This window comes from Malassezia pachydermatis, assembly GCF_001278385.1.
Source record: "Malassezia pachydermatis strain CBS 1879 chromosome Unknown scaffold3, whole genome shotgun sequence".
Lineage (NCBI taxonomy): Eukaryota > Fungi > Basidiomycota > Malasseziomycetes > Malasseziales > Malasseziaceae > Malassezia > Malassezia pachydermatis.
Window position 1 is genome coordinate 1,275,445 of NW_017253140.1, and position 27,578 is coordinate 1,303,022.

Consider the following 27,578-nt stretch of genomic DNA (forward strand, 5'->3'; position numbering starts at 1 on the left):
GTGGGGGAGCGAGCGGCAGAGCGAGCGCGTAGCAGTGCAGGGGCGATGGATGACAAATGCCAACGTAAGGCATAGCCAAGCGAGCCCACCTCGTAACGAAGCACACCGTGCGCGCATCCGCACGGCAGTCAGGCACCATGAGCATACTAGGATACCCGTCCAAAATACTCTTTGGGCCTGATGGGAAGGCGGACTTCCCTACATCAGCCGTGATGGGAATCCCTCGACTGTATACAGAGCGCCACATCTCGGCAGCAGATCACCGCTATTGGGCGCAATTTACGACCAAGTTCGACACGGTGGACGACGTATATGCCTCGCTCCAAGTAGCTGAACTGCGGAAAGCAGCTGAGGAAGCGCCTGAAAACCTGGTAACGCTGGTTGATGTGCTCACGCTTCATCTAGAGAGTCTCGTCAACGACCCTCACTTTGCGCCTGTCCCTAAAGCAAGCCCAGGTGGCTGGAGCGCGTTGCTTGCCAGCACGGCGCCGACGCCACCGGTGGATGGACGAGACCGACATCGCGAAGCACTGAACTGCTGCCGCGTTTTATCGCGTGTCATTCCGATCCTGTACGAATCCAAGCCACGCACGAAGGAAGACATTGACATTACCGACTTGGAGCACAGCGCATTGTGGCATACAAAGCCGCGGCCGTCTGGGTCGTCACGTACGCCTACCCAAGGCCCAGGGTCACGAGTCACACCGCATAACCAGAGTGCGTCCACGAAGACCCCGGAGCAAGGACGTACGGACGACGATGATCAGTTTATTCTCGCTGATGGCGACGAATCGATCATGGATCCGCTCACGGAGGCAGCTGGCGATGTCTCGACGGTGCCTGTGGAGACGGTATCCTGCACAGGTCATGTCTTGCTGATGACGCTCATGGAACTGTTGTTCTACGCTGGGTTTACGATGCCATGGGCGGAAGAGCAGTTTGCATCAGACAGAGCTGATGTGAGTCGTGTGCACTTTACGATTTGGGAGGCGGGGATCGGCAGCCCTGTGGACTTGAGCCATACGACGATGGAGCATTTGCAGCGCCGTACTGAAGTGCTTCGTCTGCTGCTAGTCCTACTTGCCAAGCCCATGTACGTGGAAGCGACGGCACTTCCGACGTCTGAGATGCAGGCGCTGCGCTTCATTACGACGGAGCTGGATCGCCCTGTTGTTCTGTCGTTCCTGTGCAGCTTGCTCAATACGGTCTCGAACTATCGTCAGTCCGACGCATGGTTCACGTTCGGGACAGACCTAGCGCGCGAGCGATACTTGTCCATGTGCCTGCAGACGCTTGGCGCAGTGCTCACGTACGAGGACACGTCCAACCTTTTTTCGTTCTATGCGAAGAAACTGTATCGTGAAAGTGATTTTGTGTTTCTTCTGCATGGTGCGCTGAAAGCGTTCCAGGCTGCGATGAGTGTATCGCATGGTGCCTTTGAGATGGGACACACCCAAGCGACGTTCCCCAAGCCTGCCGAAGAGCATGTGTCAGAGTGGCTGGCCGTGCTTTGGCACTTGCTGCGTACCAACGACAAACTCATGTCCTACGTTGCTGCAAGTCCAATATGGAGTATGCATGTCATGTCGTGGGCGCTGTACGTTGCGCTAGCCAATCGAAACCACGCAGCGACGCTGGGCCAGGCGCAGTGTGCCATTTTTTTGCTCCAGGACTTGTCAGCGCAGCCGGCCTTTGCAGAGCACCTGACGCAGCCAGCAAGTATGAACCAGGTCACAGTGTCGGTACGCCTACTCCGCCGTCACAGTACACTGGCATTGGATGCCTTGATTGAGAGTGCGTACTTCCTGATCACGACCAGTGCAGGTCCGCTACGTACGCTGTACCCAAATATGCTGTACATTCTCTACAATACGGCGCCGCAATGGAAGCATGTGTGCGTCGTCTCAGCATCGCGCATTGAGCAGCTCGTACGTCAATTTGCCGCGCCCAAGTACTTGCTGTGCATGCCAGAGCATCCGTCCTTGCTCAACCTGCTTCTCCAGACGCTTTCTCGTGTCATGCTATACCATTATGCCGACAATGTGCATGTAGCCTATGTCATTGTCCGCCTGTCGAGCGTGCTGGAGCAGGTACGTACGCTCCGTCTCGACGAGGCATTGGAGGCCATTCATCGGAGGTGGGAGCATGCCAAAGTATGGCACAAGGACGATCTGTCTACTACCAAGTCGCTTCCTTCGCCACCGGCAGGCACAGAGACGACAGCGAATGAAGATGTCCTTACACCGTCCACGGATATGGATGTGGCGTTCCGTGGCGCGGAGATCCAGAACGAGCAGTCATTGGCTCACGGCGCGGATCCTCTCGCGGTAGACGAGGTGCTGGGCACTGCGTCGTCCGAGGTCAAGGTGGACGCCAAGACAGCCGACACAGACGCCCAAGATGATGGAAAGGAGGAGGCTGAAGCAGAGCCCAAGGAAGATACCAAGGCGAACGCCGACGATGTCATCAAGGAAGATACGGACGCTGATGTCAAAGAAGATACCGAAAGAGACGCTAAGGCTACGGAGGTGGATCACGATGCCATGCGAGAGCCTGCGCAAGAGGGCGGGTCGACGACTCGCACAGGGCTGAGTGCACCCGAGTTGCGTCGTGTCGCTGTAAGTATCGGCAAGCATGGATTTGTTCCGACGCAGGCATGGGTCGATGCATGGCAGCCTACCTTGTCGTTGGACGTGCTTACGCCGATGCTGGCGTACCTCACCCCGCGACTCCAGTCTTTTACGCAGAGCGACGCTGTGGTGGGAAGTGCGAATGCGCATGAACAGATCTTGCAGTTCCTGCAGACGCAGTCGCTTGATGAAGTACTGCCGGGCGCCTCGGCGCCGACGATGCAGCCCTTTGTGTGGAGTGCACAGAGTACGATATGGTTCCAAAGCTATTTCTGGGGCCTGGTCTATGCGGTCGGCGCCACGCCTTGGGCTCTATGGCTGGATACACACACACATCTATTTGAAGTGCACACAGAAACGCCACGGGACTCCACGGCGGCGATGGCCATGGGGCTGGTATCTTCGTGGACGGCGGGCCTTTTGCCGACGTGGCCCTTTACTCCACTGACGTCCAATGACCATGGCCAAGCCACAGCGTAGATAGGGCCAGTAGGATCCCAAGGCTCCATAGCAGGAGGGCATGTTGCCGTTGGTACTGCCGCCATGCCGTGGCGTAACTGTACGGAGAGAAAAGGACCATCGCCTGCCAGGACAGCCAGGTATCCTTTGGTAGGCATCGCATGGCTGCCGCATCTACACTGTCTTCCCACCACCGCCTTGCCCATGCTAAGCGAGACGTGGGCGCCGTGGACGTCAGAGCGAAAGGCGACGTGTGGTACAGCGAGAAGTACGGGTCCTGCGAGAGGTGCAGCATCGCACGAACATCGTCACGACGGCGACGCGAGACTCGCGCAAAGACGCTGTGCATGTGCAACGCAGCAAGAGGCGTATGCTCCAGCGCGGCATCGAGTTCGTCCATGAATATACGCACATCGTCCCAACCGCCATTGAGGCCTTGGGCATTGAACGGTGTGAGTGTGTGTGCTGCATCGCCCAGAAGCAAAAGAGAGGCGCCTGCATGCATAGGCTCACACGATGCACGGCCGAGCGGGGTAGGCGTGGTCGTCGTCAGATGTGTAAATGTGTCGGTAGGAAGGTAAGGCAACAAATGCGGGGCATGCGTTTGGACGAGCTGCTGCATCGATGTAGCGCTCTTTCGTGCCTCTGAAAGAAGGGTCGCTGGCGCATATAAGGTAGCTGTGAACGAGGCATCGCGGTTGGGACACGCTGTCACACACAGCGTGTCGTGCGTCCAGACATGCACACTGCCTGGGTCCATGGCGAAAGTCACGGTCGATAAGGAGGGCACAGGCGGCACAACAAACGTGACCCATGCGCCTTCCAAAGTCTCTGTTGCCGTATGCACGTCTGCAACGCGTACCATATGCTGCCGCACGATCGAGTGCCATCCATCGCAGCCGACCACCCAGTCGCAGCGGGTGGACAGAGGCGGCAGAGAGGGACCTGAGGATGTGTGAATGTACACGGCGTCCGATAATACGTCCATGGCATCGACATGGCATCCCATATGCATATCAATCGCATGATGCGATTGCATGGCGTCGTACAATACACGCAGAAGCGCACCGTGCCGAAGTGAGTACACAGCCTCGCCATGTGGGCCCAGCCGTTGACGAGAGGACGATGTGGCATAATGGGTCTCACGCGTATCCACAGGGATGCACAGGGCCTGGATGGACGATGCGAGCGAAGCTGTCACCGATGTTGGCCCAGGCCGGGAGGCGGCGCGCAGAGCTTGTAGTCCTCGGCGAGTCACCATTTCATTCGGGCTATACGGTGATGTGAGCGATGCTAGGTAGGCGTCTCGCGACTGTCGCTCGTACACATGCACATGAAATCCACGCTGTGCCAGCTCCAGCGCCGCAAGGCAGCCTACTGGCCCCGCGCCGACCACTCCAACGGTGGGCGGCATCCAACGACGATCGACGAATGTGGGGAACCCAAAATGGGGCCGAATTGCAGAAAGTGGAGAACATACATTTTTTTTATAGTCTATACAGCAAGTAACGTTACAAATCAATCAGCAAGGCCTCCGAAGCAGGGTCGGCAGGCGGGGTATGTGAAGAAACGTGCGTAGTGTGTGTGGCAGGCACCCGTCCATCGGCATCCATCGGCGCCGAAGGCAGCATCGTCGGCGCTGCGAGACTCGGTGGCGCCGACGGGACGGTATGCCACTCGTCCTGCGCGTTAGGATGTGTCGGCCGCTGCGACACAGGCGGTGTCTCCCATTGAGCGTCGAGCAATCGGTCGTAGAGGCGCACAACATCGGTCAGTGTCTCGTGCAGCTGCGTCAGCTCACGAAGCCGTCGATGTCCTACATCGAGGTGTCGCGCCAACTTGGCCCGCGAAGCAGCGGCCTTCGTATGCATGTTTTGGACAGGCACAGGCACGCCATCGGTAGGCACACGCTCTTTCCAAGGCGCTGATGATGTTTTGACAGTTTGGTAAAACGTAAGAATGTGGTCGTAATCGGAGGCATCCATCTGCAAAGGTCGCTGAGTGCGTGTTTGCAGCGCCATGGGGGTAGGTGATGACGTCGGTACGGCTGGCGGCGGCGTTGTGAACGTAGCAGTGGGGGCGGGTATAGGTACCGAAGGCGTGTTCGACGTTGGTGGCGGTGGCGGTTGCGATGACGCTTCCCACTCCCGCAAACTCGCAGCAATCGCTGCAGCGAGCTCGGGATCGTCGTCAGCATCGGTGCCTTCTGCCTTGCGTCGCTCTATGCTTGGCTCTGTTGGCCGCGAAGATTCTTGCAGCGAGAGAGCAATAGCACGCGCCAAATCATCGTCTTCTTTCGACGTGGTGTTAGACGCAGAGGCTTCTGTGCGAGGCACGGCCGTCTTCGACGCAGGTATAGGTCCTTTCCGCTTGAAGCAACCATCACATACGCGCACAGGCTCTTTAATGCTGTACCATGGCAGGGCCATGGTCTTGCTCGAGCATTTGTAGCAAAATACACGGCCACAGTTCCGACAATGATGCTTGCGCAAGAACGTGCCAAAGTCGGCACGACACCGAGTGCATACGCTGCTGTCTGTCCAATCCGGCGCAATCAACGTATCTGTCAACGCCTGGGCCGCTGCCACGACATGTGCCTCCGCAGATGGAAGTGTGATACCATGCTCTGTTTCCAGGGCACGGACAGCACTAGCCATGTACCCCAAATCCTGCGGATGTGCCTCGGCAAGGTACCGCCAATTCTGCAAGTACTGCAGCGTCTGCGTACGAACGGGCACCGGGAGCGAAATTCGCTCACGGACCATGGACGTGACAGCGTCCATGAACTCAGGGCCAGCGACTTCTTTGAGGAATGGCATGCCGCTGTTTTTTATACACAGATCTGTGAGCTAGAATGTCAGTAGACAAAACACGCACATGGAGCGCAAGCAGCTGGACATTGGGATTCGTATGCAGGAGGCGCTGCTTCAAGATCTGCATGGCATGCTGTGGCGTCACGCTCTTAGATCGAATGAGATCACAAACGTCCAAGTTGGTCGCCATATCTTCATGGCCAGAAGGGAGGAGAGGCGAGGTGGCCTTCTCCACGAGCTCGAGAAACGCACCTCGAGACGATATCATCGTCCTGCTGCGATCACCGTGCGTCGTCACCCCAGGCAGGACCTGCCGCAGGTCTGTCGTGTCGAGCCTAGTGTCACGTGCCATTCCCACTCGCCGTTCCGTTTTGCACATATCTGATTCGCCCAACAGGACCCCAAACACGTGTTGGTAAAAACCGCGCTGGGCGGCGTGAGTCGGTCGCCCGGGTAAGCGGCGGTCGTGGCGAAAAGAGTGTCGTCTTTCTGACGACGACGACGAGGCGAGAGGCATCACGGATCGTGTTATCTCTGCTGCTACGACACACAGTTTAGTTTCTGGTGTCAGCACGAAAGTCGTCGGCCACACCCGCTCTAGGTGAGGCTCTCCTTGATTTGGTCCGAGTCGCGTCTAGGTGTTCTTTGCTTCCTATCTTGGATTTCCGACTCGTCCAGCGGACATCGTGAGCAAGGCTCGCATAATTTCATACGTGTAGGATGATTGGACATCAATTTGCGCCTTCCGTCGCGCCGGTCCGTTCGGTGCGCGAGGTTCAATTCGGAATTCTGAGTCCGGAGGAAATTGTGGGTGTTTTTGCGTGAATGGCATACTAAGACCTAACAGCGAGCCTTTTCTGTGTGCAAAGTCGAGTACCCTGAGGTGAAGGACGATGCCACTGGAAAATACAAGGTGGGCGGTCTCTCGGACCCGCGCCTGGGTACCATCGACCGGAACTACAAGTGTCAGACGTGTGGTGAAGGTATGGCGGAGTGCCCCGGCCACTTTGGTCACATTGACTTGGCCCGCCCTGTATTCCATGTCGGTTTCCTAGGTAAGGTAAAGAAGCTTCTCGAGTGTGTTTGCGTCCACTGTGGCAAGCTGAAGGCGGATCCTGTGCGTATTATGCTCTGCTAATGTTAGATCTCTGATCCTGTGTTTAAAAGTCTGCTGCAGTCGACACGTACACTGCGAAAGCGCCGTTTCCAACGTGTGTGGGAGTACTGCTCGAAAATCACGATTTGTGAAGCGGATGAAGCGAAGGAAGAGGATGAGTTTGGTGATGTAACCCAGCAGAAAATTGGCCACGGTGGTTGTGGCCGTCTTCAGCCTGCGATCCGCAAAGAGGCTCTGAAGCTGTTCACCGTGTGGCGCCAGAGTAAGAACGAGGATGACGAAGATGGTGGGCGTATGGCGCAGTCGGAGAAGCGTCCTCTGACCGCGGCGGAAGTGCACACGATCTTGAAGAAGGTGTCGCCTGAAGATGTGGTGACGCTCGGTCTCTCGGAAGAGTTTGCGCAGCCTGACTGGATGGTGCTCACCGTGCTGCCCGTGCCACCGCCTCAGGTGCGTCCAGGTGTGACAGAGTTTGGCAGTGGTATGGGCCAGGATGACTTGACGTACAAGTTGGCCGATATCATTAAAGCAAGTGCAAACTTGCGCCGTATGGAGCAGGAAGGTGCGCCTGCCCATATTCTCAACGACTTTGCGGATCTGCTGCAATATCATGTGGCTACGTACATGGACAATGACATTGCCGGTTTGCCGCAATCGTTGCAGTCGTCAGGCCGTCCAGTGAAGGCCATTCGTGCGCGTTTGAAGGGCAAGGAAGGTCGTTTGCGTGGCAACTTGATGGGTAAGCGTGTTGACTTTTCTGCACGTACCGTAATTACTGGTGATCCCAATCTAGAGTTGGATCAAGTTGGTGTGCCAAAGAGCATCGCCCGTAACCTGACGTACCCGGAGCGCGTGACGCCGTACAACCGTGCTTATCTCTCTGAATTGGTCCGCAATGGGCCAAATGAATACCCCGGTGCTCGTTATGTCATTCGTGATACAGGCGAGCGCATTGATTTGAAATACAACCGACGTGGCGACATTGCGCTGCAAGCGGGTTGGATTGTGGAACGTCATCTGAAGGATGGCGACTATGTGCTGTTCAACCGTCAGCCTAGTCTGCACAAGATGAGTATGATGGCGCACCGAGTCAAGCTGATGGACTACTCGACGTTCCGTTTGAACTTGAGTGTGACGCCGCCCTACAATGCCGACTTTGATGGTGACGAAATGAACTTGCATGTGCCACAGAGTGAAGAAGCCCGTGCTGAACTGGCGCAGATCGCATGGGTTCCGCGGCAGATTGTCTCGCCACAGGCCAACAAGCCGGTCATGGGCATTGTGCAAGACACGTTGTGTGGTATTCGCAAGTTTACCCTGCGTGACTGTCTGATGGACTTTGACCAGGTGCAAAACATTCTCATGTGGCTGCCCAACTGGGACGGTGTGGTGCCGCAGCCGTGTATTCTGAAGCCGAAGCCGTACTGGTCGGGCAAGCAGTTGCTGTCGATGGTCATTCCCAAGGGTATCAATGTGTTTTTGGGTGATGCCAAAGCGGCGGCGAACAACTTTGTGAAGGACGACGGTGTGCACATTGAGAATGGTGAGATCATGTACGGTGTTATCAACAAAAAAGTGGTCGGTTCCACCGCTGGTGGTCTGATTCATATTATTTTCCGCGAGCGTGGCCCTGTGGTGTGTCGCGACTTTTTCAGCGGTGTCCAGCGGGTGGTGAACTTTTGGTTGCTGCACAATGGTTTCTCGATTGGTATCGGCGATACGGTGGCCGATAAAGCCACGACTGACAATATCAACAGGGTGATCGCGAAGGCCAAGTCGGATGTCATGGACCTGATTCAGGCAGCGCGTCACGACTGGCTCAAGGCCGATCCGGGTATGACACTCCGTGAGTCGTTTGAAGCGAATGTGAATCGTATCCTGAACAAGGCACGTGACGATGTCGGCTCGCACGCCGAGCAAAACCTGCCGGACTGGAACAATGTGAAGCAGATGGTGATTGCTGGTTCCAAGGGTTCGTTCATCAACATCTCGCAGATGTCTGCCTGTGTCGGTCAGCAGTCTGTCGAAGGTAAGCGTATTCCGTTCGGTTTCCGCCACCGCAGTCTGCCGCACTTTACGAAGGACGACTTTACGCCCGAGAGCCGTGGATTTGTGGAGAACTCGTATTTGCGTGGTCTCACAGCCCACGAGTTTTTCTTCCATGCCATGGCCGGTCGTGAAGGTCTGATCGATACAGCTGTGAAGACGGCCGAGACTGGTTACATTCAACGTCGTCTCGTCAAGGCGCTGGAGGATGTGACGATTTGCTATGACGGCACAGTGCGTAACTCGACGAACAATGTGATTGAGTTTGCGTATGGTGAAGATGGTATCGATGGTGCGATGGTGGAGCGTCAGAAGCTGATCACGCATGGTCTGAGCGACAAAGAGTTCCGTCGTCGCTTCAAGGTCGACTTGAGCCATGGCGGTTTCAAGAAAGGCACGTTGCGGGCTGGTCTGGGCGACTGGTCGCCTGAGCTTGAGCAGTTGTTGGACGATGAGTTCGCACAGCTCGAGCAGGACCGTCAGCTTCTGCGGACAGAGATTTACCAAACGGACCGCGTCGACACGTACCTACCGTTGAACATTGCACGTCTTGTACTGAATGCTCAACAAATCTTCCACATCGATCCGCGCCGCCCCAGCGACCTATCACCGTTTGACATTGTGGAAGGATTGCAGCGTATCTTGAACAACCTGGTGGTCGTACGTGGTAGTGATCCGATCAGTCGCAGCATGCAGGAGAACGCTACATTGCTGTTCAAGATCCATTTGCGTTCGTTCCTGTGTTCCAAGCAGGTGATTGAAGTGCATCATCTTACGCGAGAGGCCTGGGAATGGATTCTGGGTGAGATTGAAGGGCAGTTTGCACGCAGTGTTGCCCAGCCTGGTGAGATGTGTGGTACGCTGGCTGCGCAGAGTATCGGTGAGCCAGCGACGCAGATGACGCTTAACACGTTCCATTATGCTGGTGTCTCGAGTAAGAACGTGACATTGGGTGTGCCGCGTTTGAAGGAGATTATCAACTGTGCCGAGAACATCAAGACGCCCTCGGTGACGGTGTACCTGCACCCGAAGTACAGTGCGTCGTCCGAATCGGCCAAGATCATTCAAACGGCGTTGGCGTACACCACATTGCAGACGGTGACGTCGGCGGTGGAAGTGTTCTACGATCCTGACCCAAGCTCGACAGTGATTCCAGAGGACCGCGACTTTGTTGATGCGTTCTTTGCGATTCCCGACGAGGAAGTCGAAGCGAGTTTGGAGCGTCAATCGCCGTGGCTCTTGCGTCTTGTGCTGGACCGTGCGCAGATGCTCGATAAGAACCTGACCATGGCAGAGGTGGCGTCGAAGATTGGAGCCATGTTCGGCCGTGATATCTTTGTGATGCACTCGGAAGACAATGCGGAGGAGCTGGTGTTGCGCATTCGCATTGTCGACAATGACCCTGACAAGGAAGTGCAAGGCGAGGAGGATGTGTTCCTGAAGAGTCTGGCGCAACAGATGCTCACAGACATTGCTCTGAAGGGTGTGCCTGGCATTTCGAAGGTGTTTATTGTGAAGCAGGACAAGTCGACGCGTCGTTTTGACCCTGAGACGGGTGAGTGGGATACGTTGAAGGAGTATGTGCTGGAGACGGATGGCACGAACCTCAAGGATGTGCTGGCTGTCGAAGGTGTGGATGTTTCGCGTACGTTGTCGAACAACTGCGTGGAGGTATTCCGCGTGTTTGGTATTGAGGCTGCGCGTGGCTCGCTGCTGAAGGAGATGCGTAATGTCATTGAGTTCGATGGCTCGTACGTGAACTACCGTCATCTTGCTCTGCTGGTTGATATTATGACGAGTCAAGGCACGTTGATGGCCATTACGCGTCACGGTATCAACCGTACGAACCAGGGTGCATTGATGCGTTGCACGTTCGAAGAGACTGTGGAAATTCTCATGGACGCTGCATCGATGGGCGACAAGGACGATTGCCGTGGTGTCGGCCAGAATGTGCTGTTGGGTCAGATGGCGCCGATGGGTACAGGTGCCTTTGAGCTGAACATGGACATTGAGATGCTCAAAGATGTGATTGTCAACCGTGACCAATCGTTCACGAACCTGTGGGCATCCAAGCTGGGCATGGACAGCGACGAGATGGGCGGACGCACGCCGGGTGGCATGACACCCTACGACTCTGGTGCGCCCGAGATGGACGATTTCCGTGTGCAGCAGCAGGCGATGTTCTCGCCACTGGTGCAGGTCGGTGGCGACGAGGGCGGCTATGGCGACTACCTGAGCGCCGGGCAAAGTCCCATGCGGACGCCGCTGGGTGCACAGAGTCCTGGATATGGATATGCACCTACGTCGCCAGGCTACGTGCCGACCAGTCCGGCGTATGCGCCAACGAGTCCTGCGTTGGGTGCGATGAGCCCGTGGGTCGGTGCTGGTGGTGGAGCCACAAGTCCTGCGTACAGTCCGACTTCGCCTCGTATCTTGGCCGGTGGTGCGACGAGTCCAGCATACAGTCCTACAAGCCCCAGTTACTCGCCTACCAGTCCGATGATTGGCGCGACAAATGCGCGCAGTACGTACACGTCGCGGATGTCGCCGGCGAGCCCCAGCTATTCGCCGACATCGCCGGCCTACTCGCCCACTTCGCCTGCGTACTCGCCGACATCGCCGGCAGCTGGGCCCAAGAGTCGACGACCTACTGCAGGACCCAAGTACTCGCCGACCTCACCACAATACTCGCCGACCTCGCCGCAGTACTCCCCAACGTCGCCGCAGTACTCGCCCACGTCGCCACAGTACTCGCCTACATCGCCACAGTACTCACCGACCTCACCGCAATATTCGCCGACGTCGCCACAGTACTCGCCCACGTCCCCCCAATATTCGCCTACCTCTCCTCAATACTCACCTGGTGGTGCAGGTGCTGGCGGCGCTGCGTCGCCGCGTCGCAGTCGTATGTCGAGCAAACCCACATGGCAACGTTAGTGGAAAAACGATGTCTTTGGCCACGTCGCTTTATCTAGATAACCCAAAATGTATCAACGTAACACTGTAGTTGTGTCGAGGTGTCATCCGCTCCACATGTGGAGGAATAGCGTGGCGTGACGCGTGGCTAGATGGCTGTCACGTCGTCGTTGTCTTCTCCAGGCTGGGCGGTATGCAAGGCGTGCTGCTTTCGGACATTGCCGCTCTTGGATCGCGAGAGCGGGCATTGTGCCGCCGAGGTACGTTGCCGCGATGAGCTTATCTATTCAGCTGGCTACGTGGATGCGGAGCAACTGTTGCTGGACCATGCAGGGACACTCGCGCAGCAGTTGTCTATTTCAGAATGGCATGCGACACATATACAGCAAATTGTCGAGCGTGCCGTCGCACCGCCCTTGCAGTGCGCATGGGATGCTCTTTCCGAAGTCGAAAATGGAGGAGGAGAGACTACGTACGTCCCCGGCACACCATGCGAGGACGAGGAGCCCCTGGAGAAGGGCAGGCCCGTCTCCAAAACGTCCTCCGATCGCGTATCGACAGGTGTGGTGGAGCTGGATGCGTGTCTGGATGGCGGATTTATGCGGGGCATGATCTCGGAGCTGGGGGGCGAGAGCGCGTCGGGCAAGACACAGCTTGCCTTGTACACAGCGACATGCACGGCGCTGGGCCTTCCAGCGGAAAAGGGGGCGACAACGTCCTCCTCTTCGTGTGTGCTTCAGGGCGGGCGTGGTGAAGGTGTGATTCTGCTCACAACAAAAGGCCAGACAGCCGCTCGGCACATGGTCGACCGTATGGTGGAAATGACGCAAGCGTGTGTACGTGCATGGCATGAAGAGCAGCCATGGGCCACAGTGACGCAGACGGAAGCTGTGAATGTCATGCTTCAGAATGTGCATGTGGCGTGTACCTCGACGTTTGACGCAGCTGAACATGTGTTGCGGTACACATTACCAGGCCTCGTCGCTCGGCGGGCGTCGATGCAAGCACCGCCCTTTGCGTTGGTTGTATTGGATAGCGTGCCGCCCCTATTGCAAGACGATTCTCTGGATACGACCCAGGGCTCTTCTGCGATGGCGCGAAGTGTACGAGCGGGGCGGCTGCATGCACTTGGCTTGTGGCTCAAGCAAGTAGCTGTAGGTCGCGCCCCTCATACACCAGCGATGGCCGTCATCACGATCAACCACGTCCACGATGCGTTCGCCTACGAAGCAGCGCTTGTGCGACAGGCGTTGGCGCAAGGGACCTTGCCAATGTCAGAAGCAGGGATGGCGCGCTCCATGCCTATGTCTACGCTGATAGACGATGAGACGCCGCTTATGCTGCCGATGCAAGCGGCCCATTTTTCGGGTCTGCTTGCGAGTGTCCCTTGCGCCGAGCACAGTGCGACGATGGCATCGTTTCATGCTGACACAGATATCAAGATGGCTCAACTGGGCCTTGTATGGGCGAATTGTATCAATGCCCGGTACTGGGTCGCGATGCTGCCGCCCCCACCACCGTCGATGTTGGCGCCTGCGGTGCTGGTACGCCGTCTGCGCGTGGTTTTTGCGCCGACATGCACGTCGAGCACCAAGGAAGCGTTGTTTCTCGTAACACCTCGTGGCGTGCAAGGCTATGTAACATAGACGGGATCCCACATGACTTGATCTATGGTTTATTGTCGACGACTGTATACCCAGCGACCCCACTGTAAATACTAGATGAATCATATACGAAAAAGAAACGACATGCTACCCAGGCGCCTCGGTGAGGGTAGATGCAAGGGCATATGGAATACGTAGGTACAAAGATTCAGGCACGTTAGCGCGTCTTCAGCTTGGTCGGATCCGCGGGCGTGGCCGACGTGGACGTCGCCGAGGCGGGCGTAGCACCGGCCGACGCGGCGGCCTGCTGGCTCTTGTTGATGCTAAGCACGGTGCTGGCGTACCGCGTAACAAGGTCTGTAAGCATCAGGTAGCCCTTGCGCACAGCTGGTGGACACGACGAGTGCTGCGTGAGCTGATCAATCTCGCCGCGTACATGCTGCAGCGCCGAACGAGTGAAGCTGCTCATGTAGAAGCGCAGGCGCAGGAAATGAGCATACAGCAATGGAGCAAGGAGCGAGTTGCGGAAGAGGATCGCGCCGATCAAGACCCGCATGAAGATCACAAGCTCCGCGTACGACACAAAGCGCATGGCACGGTCGTAGTTCTCCTTCACCCACGCCTGGATGGTCTTGGCCAAGTTGCCACCTGCTGGTGTGGACTTGCCATCCGCCGACTGCGAGGCCGGGGTAATCGAGGGGAGGATTGTAGTGCGCGTGAAAGTAAGGAGATGGAAGAGGGAGAAAGTGATATACGGGACAAGGGTCACTGTCATGTAAGTGCTGCAAAGTACGCACGAGAAATGGGCTTGATCCAGCACCAGTACATGGCAATCACAAGGTACTGCACGTTTTCGTCCATCAACGCACGCTGGACATATGCTTTGTCGGTGCGAGGCACGCCGAAGCTCTTGTAGATAACAACACCATAGCTGACAATCGCGCCCAAGTACGCAAGACGGTACCAAAAGTCATAGCCAGACCATGAGAAGGTAGCGATCGTGATCAGGTACCGCACACCGGCAAAAAATGTGAAAAAGTGACCGGCTGCCCAAACAAGATGCGGCGCACTAGCTTTGAGCTGGCATGTCAGTGGGGCGTTCTACGCACCATATCGAATGTAGAGTGAAGGAGACACGCTACTACCACCACCGAACGACGGCCGGGCCCCCCTGCGCTAGGTCACACTGCTGACTAAAGACACCTCGGCCGAGGGAAATAACCCGCGGCGAGGCCCTGGCTGGCTGGCCGGCCGCTTAGCGTGGCAGAGTGAGGCTGGAAAGCCTAGCAGGCTGGCGCGCGTGCGGAAGAATGGAAAAAGGCCAGCCCCGCCAGCGACAGGCCAGTAAGGGCCCACATCAACACGTCTGCGCGCGAACGGCCGTGAGCATTCCTCGCTACTTTCCTGTCTTTTCTTTGAAGTTGGTGTGTCTTTTCTGTACAGTAGCCTTCTGAGTTGGTATGGCTTTGCCCTTCTCGATTGCCGACTTGCAGAAGCGGGCCTTGGACCGCGGCATGTGGTCCTCTGTGCATGCGCGTATGTCAGCGCGATCTCGCGTCACCAACTTGGGTGTGACGATGCTGGCATGTGCCCTGATAATCTCACTTCTCTTTAATCTGCGACCACGCACGGTATCTGTGCGCTCTGTGCTCCCATCCTCGCGCACTGGTGAGGCGTGTCCCTCGAACAATTACAACCTACGCAACGTGCTGGGGACGTACCCTGGCTCGGAGAAAAAGCCGCTGACGCACCTTGTTGTTGTAGCTGGGCACGCTATCTGGAGTATGTACAAATGATACTAACTAGTATTAGAGGGTGACGACCCAGCGAAGATGTTGAACGATTCCAGTTGGTTCCTGGAATCGTACCAGCGTGGCGGCAGCGTCAAGACGTTTGTGAAGCACATTGAGAAAGGTGTGAGTATTGCGCGCGACGACCCGAGCAGTCTCTTGGTCTTCAGTGGTGGGCAGACGCGTGATCAGACATGGACGACCGAGGCAGAATCGTACTACCGCCTCGCGCTGTCCCTGACACATGAGCTGCCGACGTTTGCCATGGAAGATGAAGACCTGACGAGCTCGCGTGAAGCGTTCCAGCCGCTGCAAACAGCAACAAATGTAGAGGCTCAGACCTCTGCGAACAAGCTGGCCTCCGGCTCCATTGGCGTGGATCGCTCGATGGATCTGAGCCGTTTGCGAATGACGACCGAGAACTTTGCCTTGGACAGCTTTGAGAACTTGCTCTTCTCGATTGGACGCTTTTACGAGTACACGGGTACATATCCGCGCAAGATCACTGTCGTGAGCTACGAATTCAAGAAGAAGCGCTTTGTCGACCTGCATGCCGTAGCGCTTCGGTGGTCCACCAACAAGTACTTGCCCAGTGGTACGCGGCAGTTCAACTACGTGGGCATCGATGACGAAGATATGGGTCCTTCTGTGCACGACAATGCGTACGACCTGTTTGAGCGTGATATGTATGGCTGTTTCAATGTGCTCCTGACCAAGCGGCGCAAGCGCAACAGCAGTCGCCGCCTCCCGCCGTACCGAAGCACTGCACCTGAACTGGCGGGTCTTATGGACTGGTGTCCGTCGTATGGCTCACGTCTGCAAGGGCTATACCCTGGCTGGCTGCCATGGGACCCGCGTGTAAGCAACGGGATGGGCCGCGGTGCGCAGGCGTTCCTCGAGCAGAATGGTGGCCACTTTGTCCAGGCGGAGTACCTCCCTGACGGCAAAAAGATCGTATGATGTTTATTCTACATGCATCGGCGCATGCTGGCGCCTTGTCCATATTCCCATAAGCAGAAGTAGATGTGCCAACAGCAGTCCTAATGACGATGCAGGCGTCGATGGGAATGTGTTCCATGCAGCTTCGATGAGAACAAGGAGCACGACACTACGTCAGTGTGGACCTCGACGTACCTCAGGGCTGCCGGCAGGCGTGAGGACCATACCAGCAAGGGCAGCTGGTGTGCGTACCAGCTGTAGAATTGGTAGTGCAGACTACGAGCACAGATCATGCCGATCAAGTTGCTTGTCCACAATGTAAGCAGTATATCTAAAGTCAGTACAATCGTACATACACTGAGCCGACATCGGTGTGCGATCCCCATGCCATCGCACTTTGATCCATGACACACCCTGTGTACCAAGTTGTGTCCAACGGAACAGACCGAAGGCAAGAAGGCACAGGGCATGTGCTCCTAACAAAGTGCGGGAGAACTTGGGGCTTACAAACACCTTCTCATCAAGGAAGCGCCAATTGACTGTCCATTCGTAAAGAAAGACACGCGAAAAGTCGAACGCCTGGGATAGGTACGAAGCTGGGTACGAGGCCAGGAACGGCCCACCGAGAAGGAGCTGGGGTAGGACAATGAGTCCCGCCAGGGATCCTATCGTACGTACAGCCCCCCATGCGCGGAAAAGGATGACCAAGAGCCCAGGGAGGAACAGAAGGACGTTCATTTTGATAGAGAGAGCCAGGCTGGAGTGAGTGAAGAGGTACGTACGAGTATACCACGCAGGCCATGGACCATCGCCGTCGACATAGAAACCACGTAGCGATGTACATGAAGAGCATCGCAATAGGATCGTTGAACAGCCGTAAGACAAAGATAGAGTGAAGGCGTTTGGACAGGGCCAGCATGGGGATCAAGATTGGTGGTGCGCCGGCCATGCGGTACAAGTGCGAGATGACGACCAGGGTAACAAGGTACACGGCGCCAAAGACGACTTGCGCAGGAAGCAGATGGGCAGCGTGTGCACTGACCTTATCAAGCAGCGCATAGATGTACAGGTGACCAGCTGGATACACGCATGGCCCCGAGCCGCCGATAGGATCGATCGCGCGGTAATCGCGCTCGCCAGCGAGGAACAGGCGTGCCTGATTCACATACGTTGAGAAATCAATTTCGGTGTCTGTGTGAGTCAAAAAGGGACATACATGGCACAAAGCGGATAATCAGGCCTGTAAGGATACATTCTCCTAGGCATGTGAGGGCCAAAAGAGGGGCGTACCCCTGCGGGGTAAACAGGCAAGCATGCAGCGTCGAAGAGAGTGACATGCACGCAGACAACCTGTGGCAGCACGGCACGGAGTCTATCCACCTGAGCCAGCCTACATGTCGACCATATCACTTGGGCGTTTCTATGACATGTTAAACGTACAAACGAGCTAGATACATGCCCACTACACGACAAGGCGAAGCGGTGGTGGGAATGGCGACGCGAAGTGAGGGAGGCCCCGATCCCGATTTTCATGCACAAAGCGGGGGGGTTTTTTGGTCGGTCTTTGTCCTCCGTGCCAACGCATTGATTCACGATGTCATCATCCATGAATTACACGTATCCTGGCAAGTTTGGGCCTCATAGGTATGTGCCGCAACAGAGGAATCTCATGACGCAGATCGACGAAGGGTACAGTTAAGCATAAGATCCTGCCGGATGAGCCATCGTCGGAATCGGAAGCGAGTCCTGACACTGGTGATGCGAATCCTGACCTGTACTGGGATGACGACGTGGATGTCGACCCACAGGATCTGCAAGGCTTGCATCACATCCCTGAAGGGAGTATGCGCCGCGATGCATCGCGGCTGACTCGCAAAGCGCGTGCACGACTTCCGCGAGTCACGGCGTATAGCACAGCGACGTACGTTGGAGAAGACTGACACGCAGTTCGTACAAAATGACGGAGCTAATCCGGTGGTTGCAAGCACGCAAATCCTCGCACGAGACCAATGTGCTCCGTTTCGATGAGTGTGTATATACCACATACACGTACAAGCATGTGGACGAAGCGCGTGGGCTACCAAGCACGCGGCATTGGATCTTCCAGCGTGGCCGGGCGCCCTATCGGCCCGACAGCCATGGCATCCCTACCGGTGATCTCTTGGGAATGCCAGAACTACATAAGGAGGGCAATTCCTCGTCGGCGGACCATGTGCTACAAACCATCAGTGAAGAAGCAGAGGAAGAAGGTGCGAAACCTACTGCGACATCGACCTCAACATCGTCGGCCTCGCCTCGCAAGGCATCTGGTGTGATGAAATATGTGCCAGAAGTCTTTTTCATGGAGTACGGTACTGTCGTTATATGGGGTATGTCGTTGTCGGAAGAGAAGCGGCTCTTGCGTGAAATTCGGCGCTTTGAAGTGGAAAGGCTGGCGACAGAAGACATTGAGAGTGAAGATCTCAATTGGTACTTGGCCGACTACAGTCGCATCTACAATGATGTGATTACATTACGACGTGGCTCGAGCTATATGACCAAGCTTTCCCTGTCTCATGCATTGGCACAGTCGACCAAGATCAGCTTCTTTGAGAGTGTCATTGAAGATACGATTGATACCACAAAAGATGTGCCACGCAGTATTGCGGAAAGCGGCAAAGTGGGTATGCCGCCGACCGACATTATGAAGAATATCGGCCACGTACGTACTGTTGGCAAACATCTAACAGCAGCTATTTATTCTTCGCATGAACATTCACTTAGTGGGATCGGTGGTCGATTCGCCGGAAATCTTTTGGGCGCAGCCTGATTTAGGTATGGAAGACGGCTACTTACCGCAGAACCTCTATATGCCGCCGCACGGAGTTATTTGGAAATTCAGCAACGGATCGATTTACTCAACATTCGCGTTGAAGTATTGCAGGACATGCTTCAGCTGCTCAAGGACCAAGTCACATCCAGTCATTCAGAATGGTTAGAAATCATTGTAATTATTCTCATCGTTATGGAGTACGTTGGGTTGCATGTGAAAGCTGACTGGCAGAATTATTCTAGGTGTGGCCACAAGTAAGTGTCAGCCCGATCGACGCGCTAACAGATCCAGTGCTGGTAGACTTGTATTTCGGCTAGCGACAAATTTTCGTAACTCGACATTTTATTGGTGAATTTCCGACATAAGCCCGACGGCCTATATCGGGCCGTCCTGATGCAGACCCTGCTTTTTCTTTTTACCTTGTCACCGCGAGCTTCTCGCTTTTCACCATGGCGTACAATACACCGCTGGTGGGTGGTCTGTACCCCATTTGCACAGAAGATGTGTACAAGGCGTACCATGACCCGAGTGTTCACATTTTCCTCACGATTGTTTTTGGTATTTTCACCCTAGTCTTCCTGTACTATTTGTGCGTGCGCCGCCCCAAGTTTGAGTATGCGATGATGCTCATCTTTTGCGCCCTCCAAGTCGGTGCTTTTGCAATGCGTATTTACTCCGACATCCAAGATGCATTTATTGGTATTATGGTGTACTCAGCTGCCATTTCAATTTCGTTGGGTGTGATGTACAGCCTGTACGTTCGCTGGACCAAGATCGCCGACAAGTACTTTGGTACAAAGATGTTTGATCGCGGCTTTGGCAGCTACATTGCCATTGCTATCATCACCATTATCGTCCTTGCATTGATTGTGGCCAGTGTATGGGTTGCTTCGACTATCTGGGTGGTGTTCTTGGTACTCTTCGCGATTCTTTGGGTGGGCAGTATTGTGACGTTGATCATTCACCAGCGCCATCGTCCACCCACGCGCGAGGTACCCATCGTGATGAGCTTGATGGACCGTGTATACAACCTGCCGCCGATTGCTACGAGCCACCAACAACTGTACAACATGCAAGTGTTCATTATTGTGCTGAATACGATTTTGCTCGTTAAGCAGATTTTCTTGACCATCTGCTTTGTGCTGGTGCCTCTGTTTTTCATCACGCCGCTGTACTATATCTTCTGCATTATCCCTGATCTGGCCTTTGCGGTAATGATCAGCAACTCGGAAGCTTTGCCTCTGTTTGAGCCTGCTCGCCATATGCCTTCGGTGCGCACGGAAATCTTGGAACGCGAGCGTACGGAGCGTATGATGCAAACTGAACCCATGCGTCCTACGTTTGATGGCCAGCCTGTGCTGATGGAGGGTGCCCCGGTGCTTCGTCCTGAACAGCCTCATGGTCAAGTGGTGCCTGTGCAGTATGTGCAGCGTGCACCTTACGCCGAACCGGAAGAGACCATCGTTCAAGTGGACGCCCGCTGAATAAGCATGCTCCCAAGTTGTATCATATGTGGCGCGCAACCTATAATCCTTTCCCTATCTAGACAATTCGATCTTTTTAGGACTATAGAAGAATCCATGTAATTCATTGCCATTTTGAGGAGGGGCGGATATACATTTTGTATATCAATTTATCGTTGCTGCCTGCTTCGTACACGTGCACATCAAAAGGGCGGAAGTGGTCTTGTATCGTAAAGCGCTCCGATGTTCGCGCACCTTGGTACGATGACAGAGGTGTGGTGCGCTTCGTGGAGGAGCGCTTGACATACTGCCAGAGGCGAGGGAGAAGCGACTTGCGGCACATTGTCAAGAGCGAGTAGAGTATGTAGGAGATGGTGTTGAAGAGAGCTACGCGCATAGCATAGTCCCATAGATGGTTTGGATCGTATTTCAACACGTAGAACAGCACAGAGAGCCAGGGAATGTACATGGTAAGTTGAGGTAGCTGCTATTGCTCTCAGGTTACATAGGCATAGATTGAAACGATATCGGCCAAATTCCACTTGAGAGGAGGCACACCTTGCGTTGAAGCTCGCATTCACGTGAATACACTTGCCATGACAGCCAACGGCTGCGCAGCGATACAGATCCAACCGACACACTGTTGGACAACGTCACGCGATATTTCCCAGCCAGCCTCCTGATTCTGGAGTAGAGCGAATCAAAAAAAAATTGCATGTCATGTCTCTGCATGGCTATGAACTATAGAATCCCATGCAAGTACTTTTCTACACAGAGGATCGTGGTCCGTGATCTTGTTTCCGGGGAGTTAGCGCCAATAGTGTGACTTCGGACGATCATCTCATGTTTTACTAAAGCGATGCGAAACGAATGCACGCTCACGTACTCGGCTCTCTTTAAGTAGAGGTGGCAGCATATATGGGCCTGGGCGCCTAGATTCGAAGTGATTGGCTGTAGGGACGTGATGCTAGAAAAGGAAATGCAGTTAGCGTAATGCGCGTAACAACATTAAGAAACAGATGGCCGTGTTATCTTTCCCCTCACCCCGATACCATGAAGTTTTTCGTGGTACCGCTTTTGCTATGGCAAGCGATTGCCCAAGCATGGGCGTACTATGTAACTGAGCCGGAACTGGAGCCGCTCAGCATCGCGGTGACCTACCGTCACCCGACCATTCAACCTGCGCCAGGCTATTTCTTCATTGGCTCTTGGTCCAAGGGTATCCAAGGTGCCTATATTGTGGACAATGATGGCATTCCTGTCTATATCAACAACTCAGTCATTCCCGTGATCAACTTTGGAAAGCAGATGCTGAACGGCCAGCCAGTTCTGACGTACTGGACGGGCACGGAAAATGCCGGTGGTTTCGGTATGGAAGACGGCAAAGTGAACATTCTCAATGCTGACTACACTTTCAACCGATCTGTAGTGGCGAAGAACAGCCCTGATCTGCATGAATCGCGCATCACAAACCAGAACACTATGCTTTCGACTTTCTACCGCAACGAGAGCAATGTGGACATTTCGGCGGCGCCTGGCAACTACTCGACGGGCTATATTGCCGAGAGCTGCTTCCAGGAGCTTGACTTGAACAACAATAACACTGTGCTGTTTGAGTATTGTGCTCGGGAAGGTGTTACGTTTGACAAGGCGTACGATCCGCCGCCCAAAGAGCCGACGGAGCAAACGCCTTGGGACTGGTTCCACATTAACTCGGTGGACAAGGATGCTCTGGGCAATTATATCTTCAGTGGACGTTATACAAGCTCGATTTACTACCTGGATGCCAAGTCGCGTAACATTTCGTGGATCTTGGGTGGTAAAATGAACCAGTTCAACGGCAGTGGTAGCGATTTCTTCGGTCAGCACCATGTGCACCTGATCGACGAGCAGGATTTGTCGGCAGAGGAAGTGCAACAGAAGAACACCAACGGAACGCGCCACTTGGCGCTATGGGACAATGCTGTGCTTAATGGGAAGTCGTCGCGAAGTGACAGCCGTGGTATGGAATTCGAGATTGACTTTGCGAAGAATACTACGACGTTGATTCGCAACTTTGAGAAGCCAGGCAATGTGACGAACCTCAAGGCGCGTAGCCAGGGCAGTGCTCAAGTCTTGGGTGGCAACTCGACTATGGGCCATGTTGTGACGGACTATGGCTCGACGCCGGCCTATGCGGAGTACGACGCAAATGGTGAGAGTGTGCTTCTGGCGTACTTTGCCAACCCCAATTCGAGCTATGCATACCGTGTGTACAAGGATGAGTGGGTTGGTCAGCCGAAGACTGCGCCTTCAGTGGCTAAGATCGGCGACAAGGTGTATGTCAGCTGGAACGGTGCTACCGAGGTGACGAACTGGCGCGTGACACAGAGCTCGGATTCCAAGGATGTAAACGCCAATGCGAATAGCACGGATGTGCGCAAGACAGGCTTTGAGACTGCCATTCCCATTAACCTGAATGCCACGCTGACGCAGATTTCCGCGCTCGGTAAGGATGGTAATGTGCTATCGAAGAGTGTCGTTCTTGACAAGGATGGCAAGTCACAAGGCGGCGAAATGAAGGGATACTCGTCGTAAATTGAATAAACAAGGTTTGTTGTTTCTTTTTTTTTTTTTTTTTCTTCTTCTTCTTTATTTGATGAGGTATTTCTGGTAGGCTTGGAACGTAAAGACAATGTATATAAGCTCTTCAGGCCGTTTGTGACAATATGGTCAAAAGCGAGGCTGAAGGTGGCCAACCCATTTTATAAAAATTAACGCAATTGTGGATTTTTTTAGTGCTCCACTTTTAGGGGCTAATTTACACGCACACGTACCTCACGTCTTTTATAGCGCAAATGTACACAAGACATGAATATGGATCAGCATAGCCCTCAGAAAGAGCTTCTCGCACAATATGGTCCCCGACAAATCCTGTAATGCCAGTGACGGCTACAAAGACCGACTTGGACCGCATAGAAGAGAAAGCGTAGACGGTCCCGTTGAGACTAATTATTTTCGAAGCCAAAAAACAACAACGAGAAACACTATGTACAGTATAGGAGAGTGGTTGCGACTTTGAAGATTAGGCTCGCAGGGGCGACATGACCCGGCGTGGAGTCTCAGTGAGGTGTTTATGCCTAGCACGGATAGGCGAAGAGGCACGTACATTGTGCGTGGCGGGCCGACTTTCGTGCGATGTAGCCTGCGTGGAAGGGATAGAATTGTAGAGCTTGACATCTACGCCAGCAATACGTTCATGATCATGCCCGTCCGATCCCTTCTTCTGTCCGCCTTGGCCATATGCACGCACCCGCAAACGCTCCCATTCGCCAGCTGTCACGGCAGGGAGCCCTTGTGCACGTCGTTCGGCCCAGAAGTCACGTCCGTGGTAGGCTTTCTTCACAACTTCAGACTGAAGCAGAGGCTCCAGAGGCACGTCCTCATTGAAGAGGGCGAAATAAAACACGCCTAGTCGTTGCAGCGCTTGTTGATCTTCGGGAGGCCCCACGACCCTGTGTATAGTCTGCTTTAGGAGCCCACCTGAGATGAAATGCATGGCATCGCCGAGGTTCAAAACGACGGCATTAGGGCGGTGACGTACCTTTCGCCATACATTGTCAGGCATCAGCACCTCGAGCGAAGTGATAGGCTGCGACCAGAGGATCGAGACACTGTTAAAGTCGGTGTGACCCTGAAGCCGAACACCGCCTAGTGCCTCATCGTCTTCAGGAGGTGGCGGTCGGTACAGAGCGAACCGAAGCAGGTCCAAGCCTTTGGTCTCATGATCCTTCGACAAATCCCACAGGGTGTGTACAGGCAACTTGAGGACGAGGGAGAGGACAGCAAGCACTTTACGCAAAATCACGTCATGATTGAAACGAGAAAAAGCATGAATTTCTTCGAGAAACGGCTGAACCTGTGATGGGTACCTTGCATGCTGCCCCTCAGTAAAGTGCTGAGATCCAAAGTTGAGCTGCTCGATTCGATCTTTGACGCCATCAATATGCCAATGTCCCATAGGCTTGTACCCAACAAAGCTTCCAGCTTCTCGCATATCGGCTACGCAGCGGTCTTTTTCATCGTCAGTAATGTGATCAAAGCCATACTGCGCGATGGAAAATTGCCGCAGGACTTGGTCGTAGGTCAATCCATGGTTGATGGCATACATAAAGCCGGTGGAAGAGAAGGCTGTGCCGACCTGTTCTACGACGGAGACAGGTACCTGGTCCATATTCTCGCCTGTGATCAAGGAGAGATCAAGTGTTTCGAGGGGTGCCCAATCAAAGTCAGTGACCTTGGAAGGCGGAGGCGGTATCCATGGTGGGATAGAGCGAGTCGACATGGCTAGAATGGGGAGGCGACTGATCCCTGGCATACGTACTCTTATAGACCAGCATCTTGTACTTGATTCGTGATTAGCACTTCATCGTCATGATTCGCAAGCGGATAACATGCTCGCTGACGTTCGTGTCGTGATCCAAGAGACCTGGGGATGACGAGAGATATCCAAAACGTGATAAGGAACGAGCCAATGAGGTAATTATCCGCTTGTGTCATCTGACGTCAGTTTTGTGGAGAATCAGCACATGCGACATGCATGAAGGGCGTGCGACATGTGATCTCCCCCACCACTATCGTTTCAGGGCCGTGATGGTAGGCGGGCAATAAAAGCCAGCATGCCCAGATGGGCGGTATATGCCTATGAATGACTTGAAGAAAAGCAAGCTGGACGAGAAAGGGCCTGTGAAAGCGCGAACGACATATCTCTCACTAGATGAGGAGAGCATTGCTGAGCCAGACACGCTCTCCCATTTGGGGGCGGAGATGCGCAACCCGCTAGTAGGGCTCTCTTATCAGGAGATCGAACGGGATGTGCGCACATTTGTCACCACTAAAGGGCTGGAAGAGTATTACGAAGTATTTCTCAAAGGGGCTCTGTGTGCGCAACTGCAAGGGACCGACGAGTTTCACTCCATTTCGTCGCTGACAAACGATGATCGAGCGATGTTGACACAGGAACGCCAACATAAATGGCGGCAACCATTTATGCTATACTGGCTAGCTATTTGCTGTAGTGTGGCCGCTGCTGTGCAAGGTGCTGATGAGTCTGTGATTAACGGAGCCCTCTTGTACTTCCCTGCGCAATTTGGGCTGTACACGGACTACTGTGACTACTACAAAAAGAATCCAGATACTGGCATTTGCAATGGATCACTTCTTCCGCATGTGAATGCATCATGGACGTATGAAGAAGTCACGAACGATATAAGTAAGAACAACTGGCTCCTGGGTCTCGTATCTTCTGCGCCGTATTTGTGCTGCGCCGTTGTGGGATGCTGGGTAACCAGTCCCATGAATCGGTTTCTAGCCAGGCGCGGTACGATCTTCTGGTCTGCGCTTATGAGCTTTGTAACATGCATTTGGCAGGCAGTCACCAACAATTGGTGGCACATGTTTATTGCACGCTTCTTTATGGGATTTGGTATCGGGCCCAAATCCGCGACAGTGCCCGTCTATGCGGCCGAATGTGCTCCACCCATGATTCGAGGTGCGCTTGTTATGCAATGGCAGACATGGACAGCGTTTGGTGTGATGCTGGGCAACGCCTTTGGCCTGATGTTCTACCAAGTCAAGGATGCCTCATCCATTCACGGACTGAATTGGAGGCTCATGGTAGGCAGTGCTTGTATTCCAGCAATCTTTGTCATGGCACAAGTGTACCTATGCCCTGAATCTCCGCGATGGCTCATGAAACGAGGCAGATACGTTGACGCATTCCGATCTATGCAACGTGTTCGCAATGCACCATTGCTGGCAGCGCGGGACCTGTATCTAGCACATTGCCTGATTGAGATTGAGCATGAGATGGAGGAAAAGAGAGGAGGCTCCTCTCTCTGGCAGCTATTCACAATCCCTCGGATTGCGAGGGCCACATGGGCAAGCACAATTGTCATGTTTGGACAGCAATTCTGTGGCGTAAATGTGATTACGTTTTACTCAAGCACAATTATCAAGGAAGCAAACAATAAGTCGCCCAGGGATGCATTGCTTGGCAGTTGGGGCTTTGGCTTTGTCGCCTTTTTGTTTGCGATCCCAGCATGGTACACAATTGATACATGGGGCCGAAGGACACTATTGTTATTCACACTCCCGTTTTTGGCGGTATTCTTGTTGATCACCGGTTTTTCCTTCTGGATCGACGCTGCCAAAACGGACACACGACTTGGCGTGGTCCTCATGGGAATTTACGTCTTCGCTGCCTTTTACGGACCGGGTATGGGACCAGTCCCATTTACCTACAGTGCAGAGGCCTTTCCCATTCATGTGCGCGATATGGGGATGTCGTATGCCACAGCAGTGCTTTGGTTTTTCAACTTTGTATTAACAATTACTTGGTTCCGCATGAAGGAGGCCTTCACAACACAGGGGGCATTTGGCTGGTACGCTGGATGGTGTGTAATTCTATGGCTTCTTGTCCTTTTCTTCGTACCAGAAACAAAGGGTTTGACACTTGAGGAGCTGGACTCTGTCTTTAGTGTAACATTTTTGCAGCGGATGCGTAAGCTGCGTTTGAGACGCAAGATTTGGCATTAGCCTTCTCATCATGGTTTCCATCTCGTTGCAGAGAATGAGATTATGTAGTTAGAAAAAGAGAGAGAGCGAGCGGGGCGTGAGTCCCCGCGCTCAATTGCTGTGTTATCGCGCTGCATTGGTAGTCGTAGCGATTGATTTACTGTGCGCGTTGGCGGCCGGGGTACACTTTGCCGTGGAAGGGCGTGATGGTGGGCGTCGTGCACCATGTGCAGACCCCTGTGCGCGGCGGGCAGAGCGTGCGAAGCTAGAGGCCCACTTTCGGCACAGTGGATGCGGTGGGCACAGACCATTGAGTGCGCGCTTGGCTGTGCGAATCAGATGAGATAGCCTGCACTAGCGAGATAATGACAAGCTATAGAGCTAGTCATTGTCATTGTGGGAGCGGTGAGGGTAGAGAGAGCGGGGCGTGAGTC

General features: G+C 54.3%; 13 protein-coding genes across 13 annotated transcripts; 8 read left to right on the top strand and 5 right to left on the bottom strand.

Moving 5' to 3' along the window:
- Window positions 1–137: 137 nt before the first annotated feature.
- Malapachy_1255 (hypothetical protein) lies at window positions 138–3,110 on the top strand (the record flags this gene model as incomplete). The annotated part of the gene is made up of 1 exon (XM_018135760.1): window positions 138–3,110. The coding sequence occupies one exon, from the start codon at window positions 138–140 to the stop codon at window positions 3,108–3,110; it is 2,973 nt and encodes a 990-aa protein (XP_017992736.1).
- A 153-nt stretch (window positions 3,111–3,263) lies between these two features.
- Malapachy_1272 (kynurenine 3-monooxygenase) lies at window positions 3,264–4,503 on the bottom strand (the record flags this gene model as incomplete). Its single annotated transcript, XM_018135777.1, has 2 exons — window positions 3,264–3,296; window positions 3,394–4,503. 2 exons carry the CDS (start codon window positions 4,501–4,503, stop codon window positions 3,264–3,266), a joined length of 1,143 nt encoding a protein of 380 aa, XP_017992635.1.
- A 97-nt stretch (window positions 4,504–4,600) lies between these two features.
- Window positions 4,601–6,170, bottom strand: Malapachy_1268 (ubiquitin binding protein; the record flags this gene model as incomplete). Its single annotated transcript, XM_018135773.1, has 2 exons — window positions 4,601–5,938; window positions 5,967–6,170. The coding sequence occupies 2 exons, from the start codon at window positions 6,168–6,170 to the stop codon at window positions 4,601–4,603; spliced, it is 1,542 nt and encodes a 513-aa protein (XP_017992574.1).
- A 452-nt stretch (window positions 6,171–6,622) lies between these two features.
- Window positions 6,623–12,002, top strand: Malapachy_1226 (beta and beta-prime subunits of dna dependent rna-polymerase; the record flags this gene model as incomplete). Its single annotated transcript, XM_018135733.1, has 3 exons — window positions 6,623–6,709; window positions 6,750–7,019; window positions 7,047–12,002. The coding sequence occupies 3 exons, from the start codon at window positions 6,623–6,625 to the stop codon at window positions 12,000–12,002; spliced, it is 5,313 nt and encodes a 1,770-aa protein (XP_017992128.1).
- Window positions 12,003–12,174: 172 nt separating this feature from the next.
- Window positions 12,175–13,627, top strand: Malapachy_1259 (hypothetical protein; the record flags this gene model as incomplete). Its single annotated transcript, XM_018135764.1, has 2 exons — window positions 12,175–12,241; window positions 12,273–13,627. The coding sequence occupies 2 exons, from the start codon at window positions 12,175–12,177 to the stop codon at window positions 13,625–13,627; spliced, it is 1,422 nt and encodes a 473-aa protein (XP_017992740.1).
- Window positions 13,628–13,802: 175 nt separating this feature from the next.
- Malapachy_1246 (protein of upf0121 family) lies at window positions 13,803–14,697 on the bottom strand (the record flags this gene model as incomplete). The annotated part of the gene is made up of 3 exons (XM_018135753.1): window positions 13,803–14,353; window positions 14,383–14,665; window positions 14,695–14,697. The coding sequence occupies 3 exons, from the start codon at window positions 14,695–14,697 to the stop codon at window positions 13,803–13,805; spliced, it is 837 nt and encodes a 278-aa protein (XP_017992687.1).
- Window positions 14,698–15,045: 348 nt separating this feature from the next.
- Malapachy_1261 (hypothetical protein) lies at window positions 15,046–16,335 on the top strand (the record flags this gene model as incomplete). Its single annotated transcript, XM_018135766.1, has 2 exons — window positions 15,046–15,367; window positions 15,398–16,335. The coding sequence occupies 2 exons, from the start codon at window positions 15,046–15,048 to the stop codon at window positions 16,333–16,335; spliced, it is 1,260 nt and encodes a 419-aa protein (XP_017992583.1).
- A 3-nt stretch (window positions 16,336–16,338) lies between these two features.
- Malapachy_1248 (glycosyltransferase family 58 protein) lies at window positions 16,339–17,629 on the bottom strand (the record flags this gene model as incomplete). Its single annotated transcript, XM_018135755.1, has 5 exons — window positions 16,339–16,483; window positions 16,510–16,645; window positions 16,671–17,071; window positions 17,097–17,505; window positions 17,605–17,629. 5 exons carry the CDS (start codon window positions 17,627–17,629, stop codon window positions 16,339–16,341), a joined length of 1,116 nt encoding a protein of 371 aa, XP_017992679.1.
- A 279-nt stretch (window positions 17,630–17,908) lies between these two features.
- Window positions 17,909–19,443, top strand: Malapachy_1260 (hypothetical protein; the record flags this gene model as incomplete). The annotated part of the gene is made up of 7 exons (XM_018135765.1): window positions 17,909–17,958; window positions 17,993–18,235; window positions 18,262–19,015; window positions 19,047–19,128; window positions 19,155–19,323; window positions 19,358–19,380; window positions 19,418–19,443. The coding sequence occupies 7 exons, from the start codon at window positions 17,909–17,911 to the stop codon at window positions 19,441–19,443; spliced, it is 1,347 nt and encodes a 448-aa protein (XP_017992582.1).
- A 132-nt stretch (window positions 19,444–19,575) lies between these two features.
- Window positions 19,576–20,610, top strand: Malapachy_1262 (hypothetical protein; the record flags this gene model as incomplete). The annotated part of the gene is made up of 1 exon (XM_018135767.1): window positions 19,576–20,610. One exon carries the CDS (start codon window positions 19,576–19,578, stop codon window positions 20,608–20,610), a length of 1,035 nt encoding a protein of 344 aa, XP_017992580.1.
- A 1,032-nt stretch (window positions 20,611–21,642) lies between these two features.
- Window positions 21,643–23,166, top strand: Malapachy_1257 (hypothetical protein; the record flags this gene model as incomplete). The annotated part of the gene is made up of 1 exon (XM_018135762.1): window positions 21,643–23,166. One exon carries the CDS (start codon window positions 21,643–21,645, stop codon window positions 23,164–23,166), a length of 1,524 nt encoding a protein of 507 aa, XP_017992734.1.
- Window positions 23,167–23,653: 487 nt separating this feature from the next.
- On the bottom strand, window positions 23,654–24,913 carry Malapachy_1271 (clavaminate synthase-like protein; the record flags this gene model as incomplete). The annotated part of the gene is made up of 1 exon (XM_018135776.1): window positions 23,654–24,913. The coding sequence occupies one exon, from the start codon at window positions 24,911–24,913 to the stop codon at window positions 23,654–23,656; it is 1,260 nt and encodes a 419-aa protein (XP_017992632.1).
- Window positions 24,914–25,272: 359 nt separating this feature from the next.
- On the top strand, window positions 25,273–27,165 carry Malapachy_1228 (mfs sugar transporter; the record flags this gene model as incomplete). Its single annotated transcript, XM_018135735.1, has 1 exon — window positions 25,273–27,165. One exon carries the CDS (start codon window positions 25,273–25,275, stop codon window positions 27,163–27,165), a length of 1,893 nt encoding a protein of 630 aa, XP_017992132.1.
- Window positions 27,166–27,578: the final 413 nt, after the last annotated feature.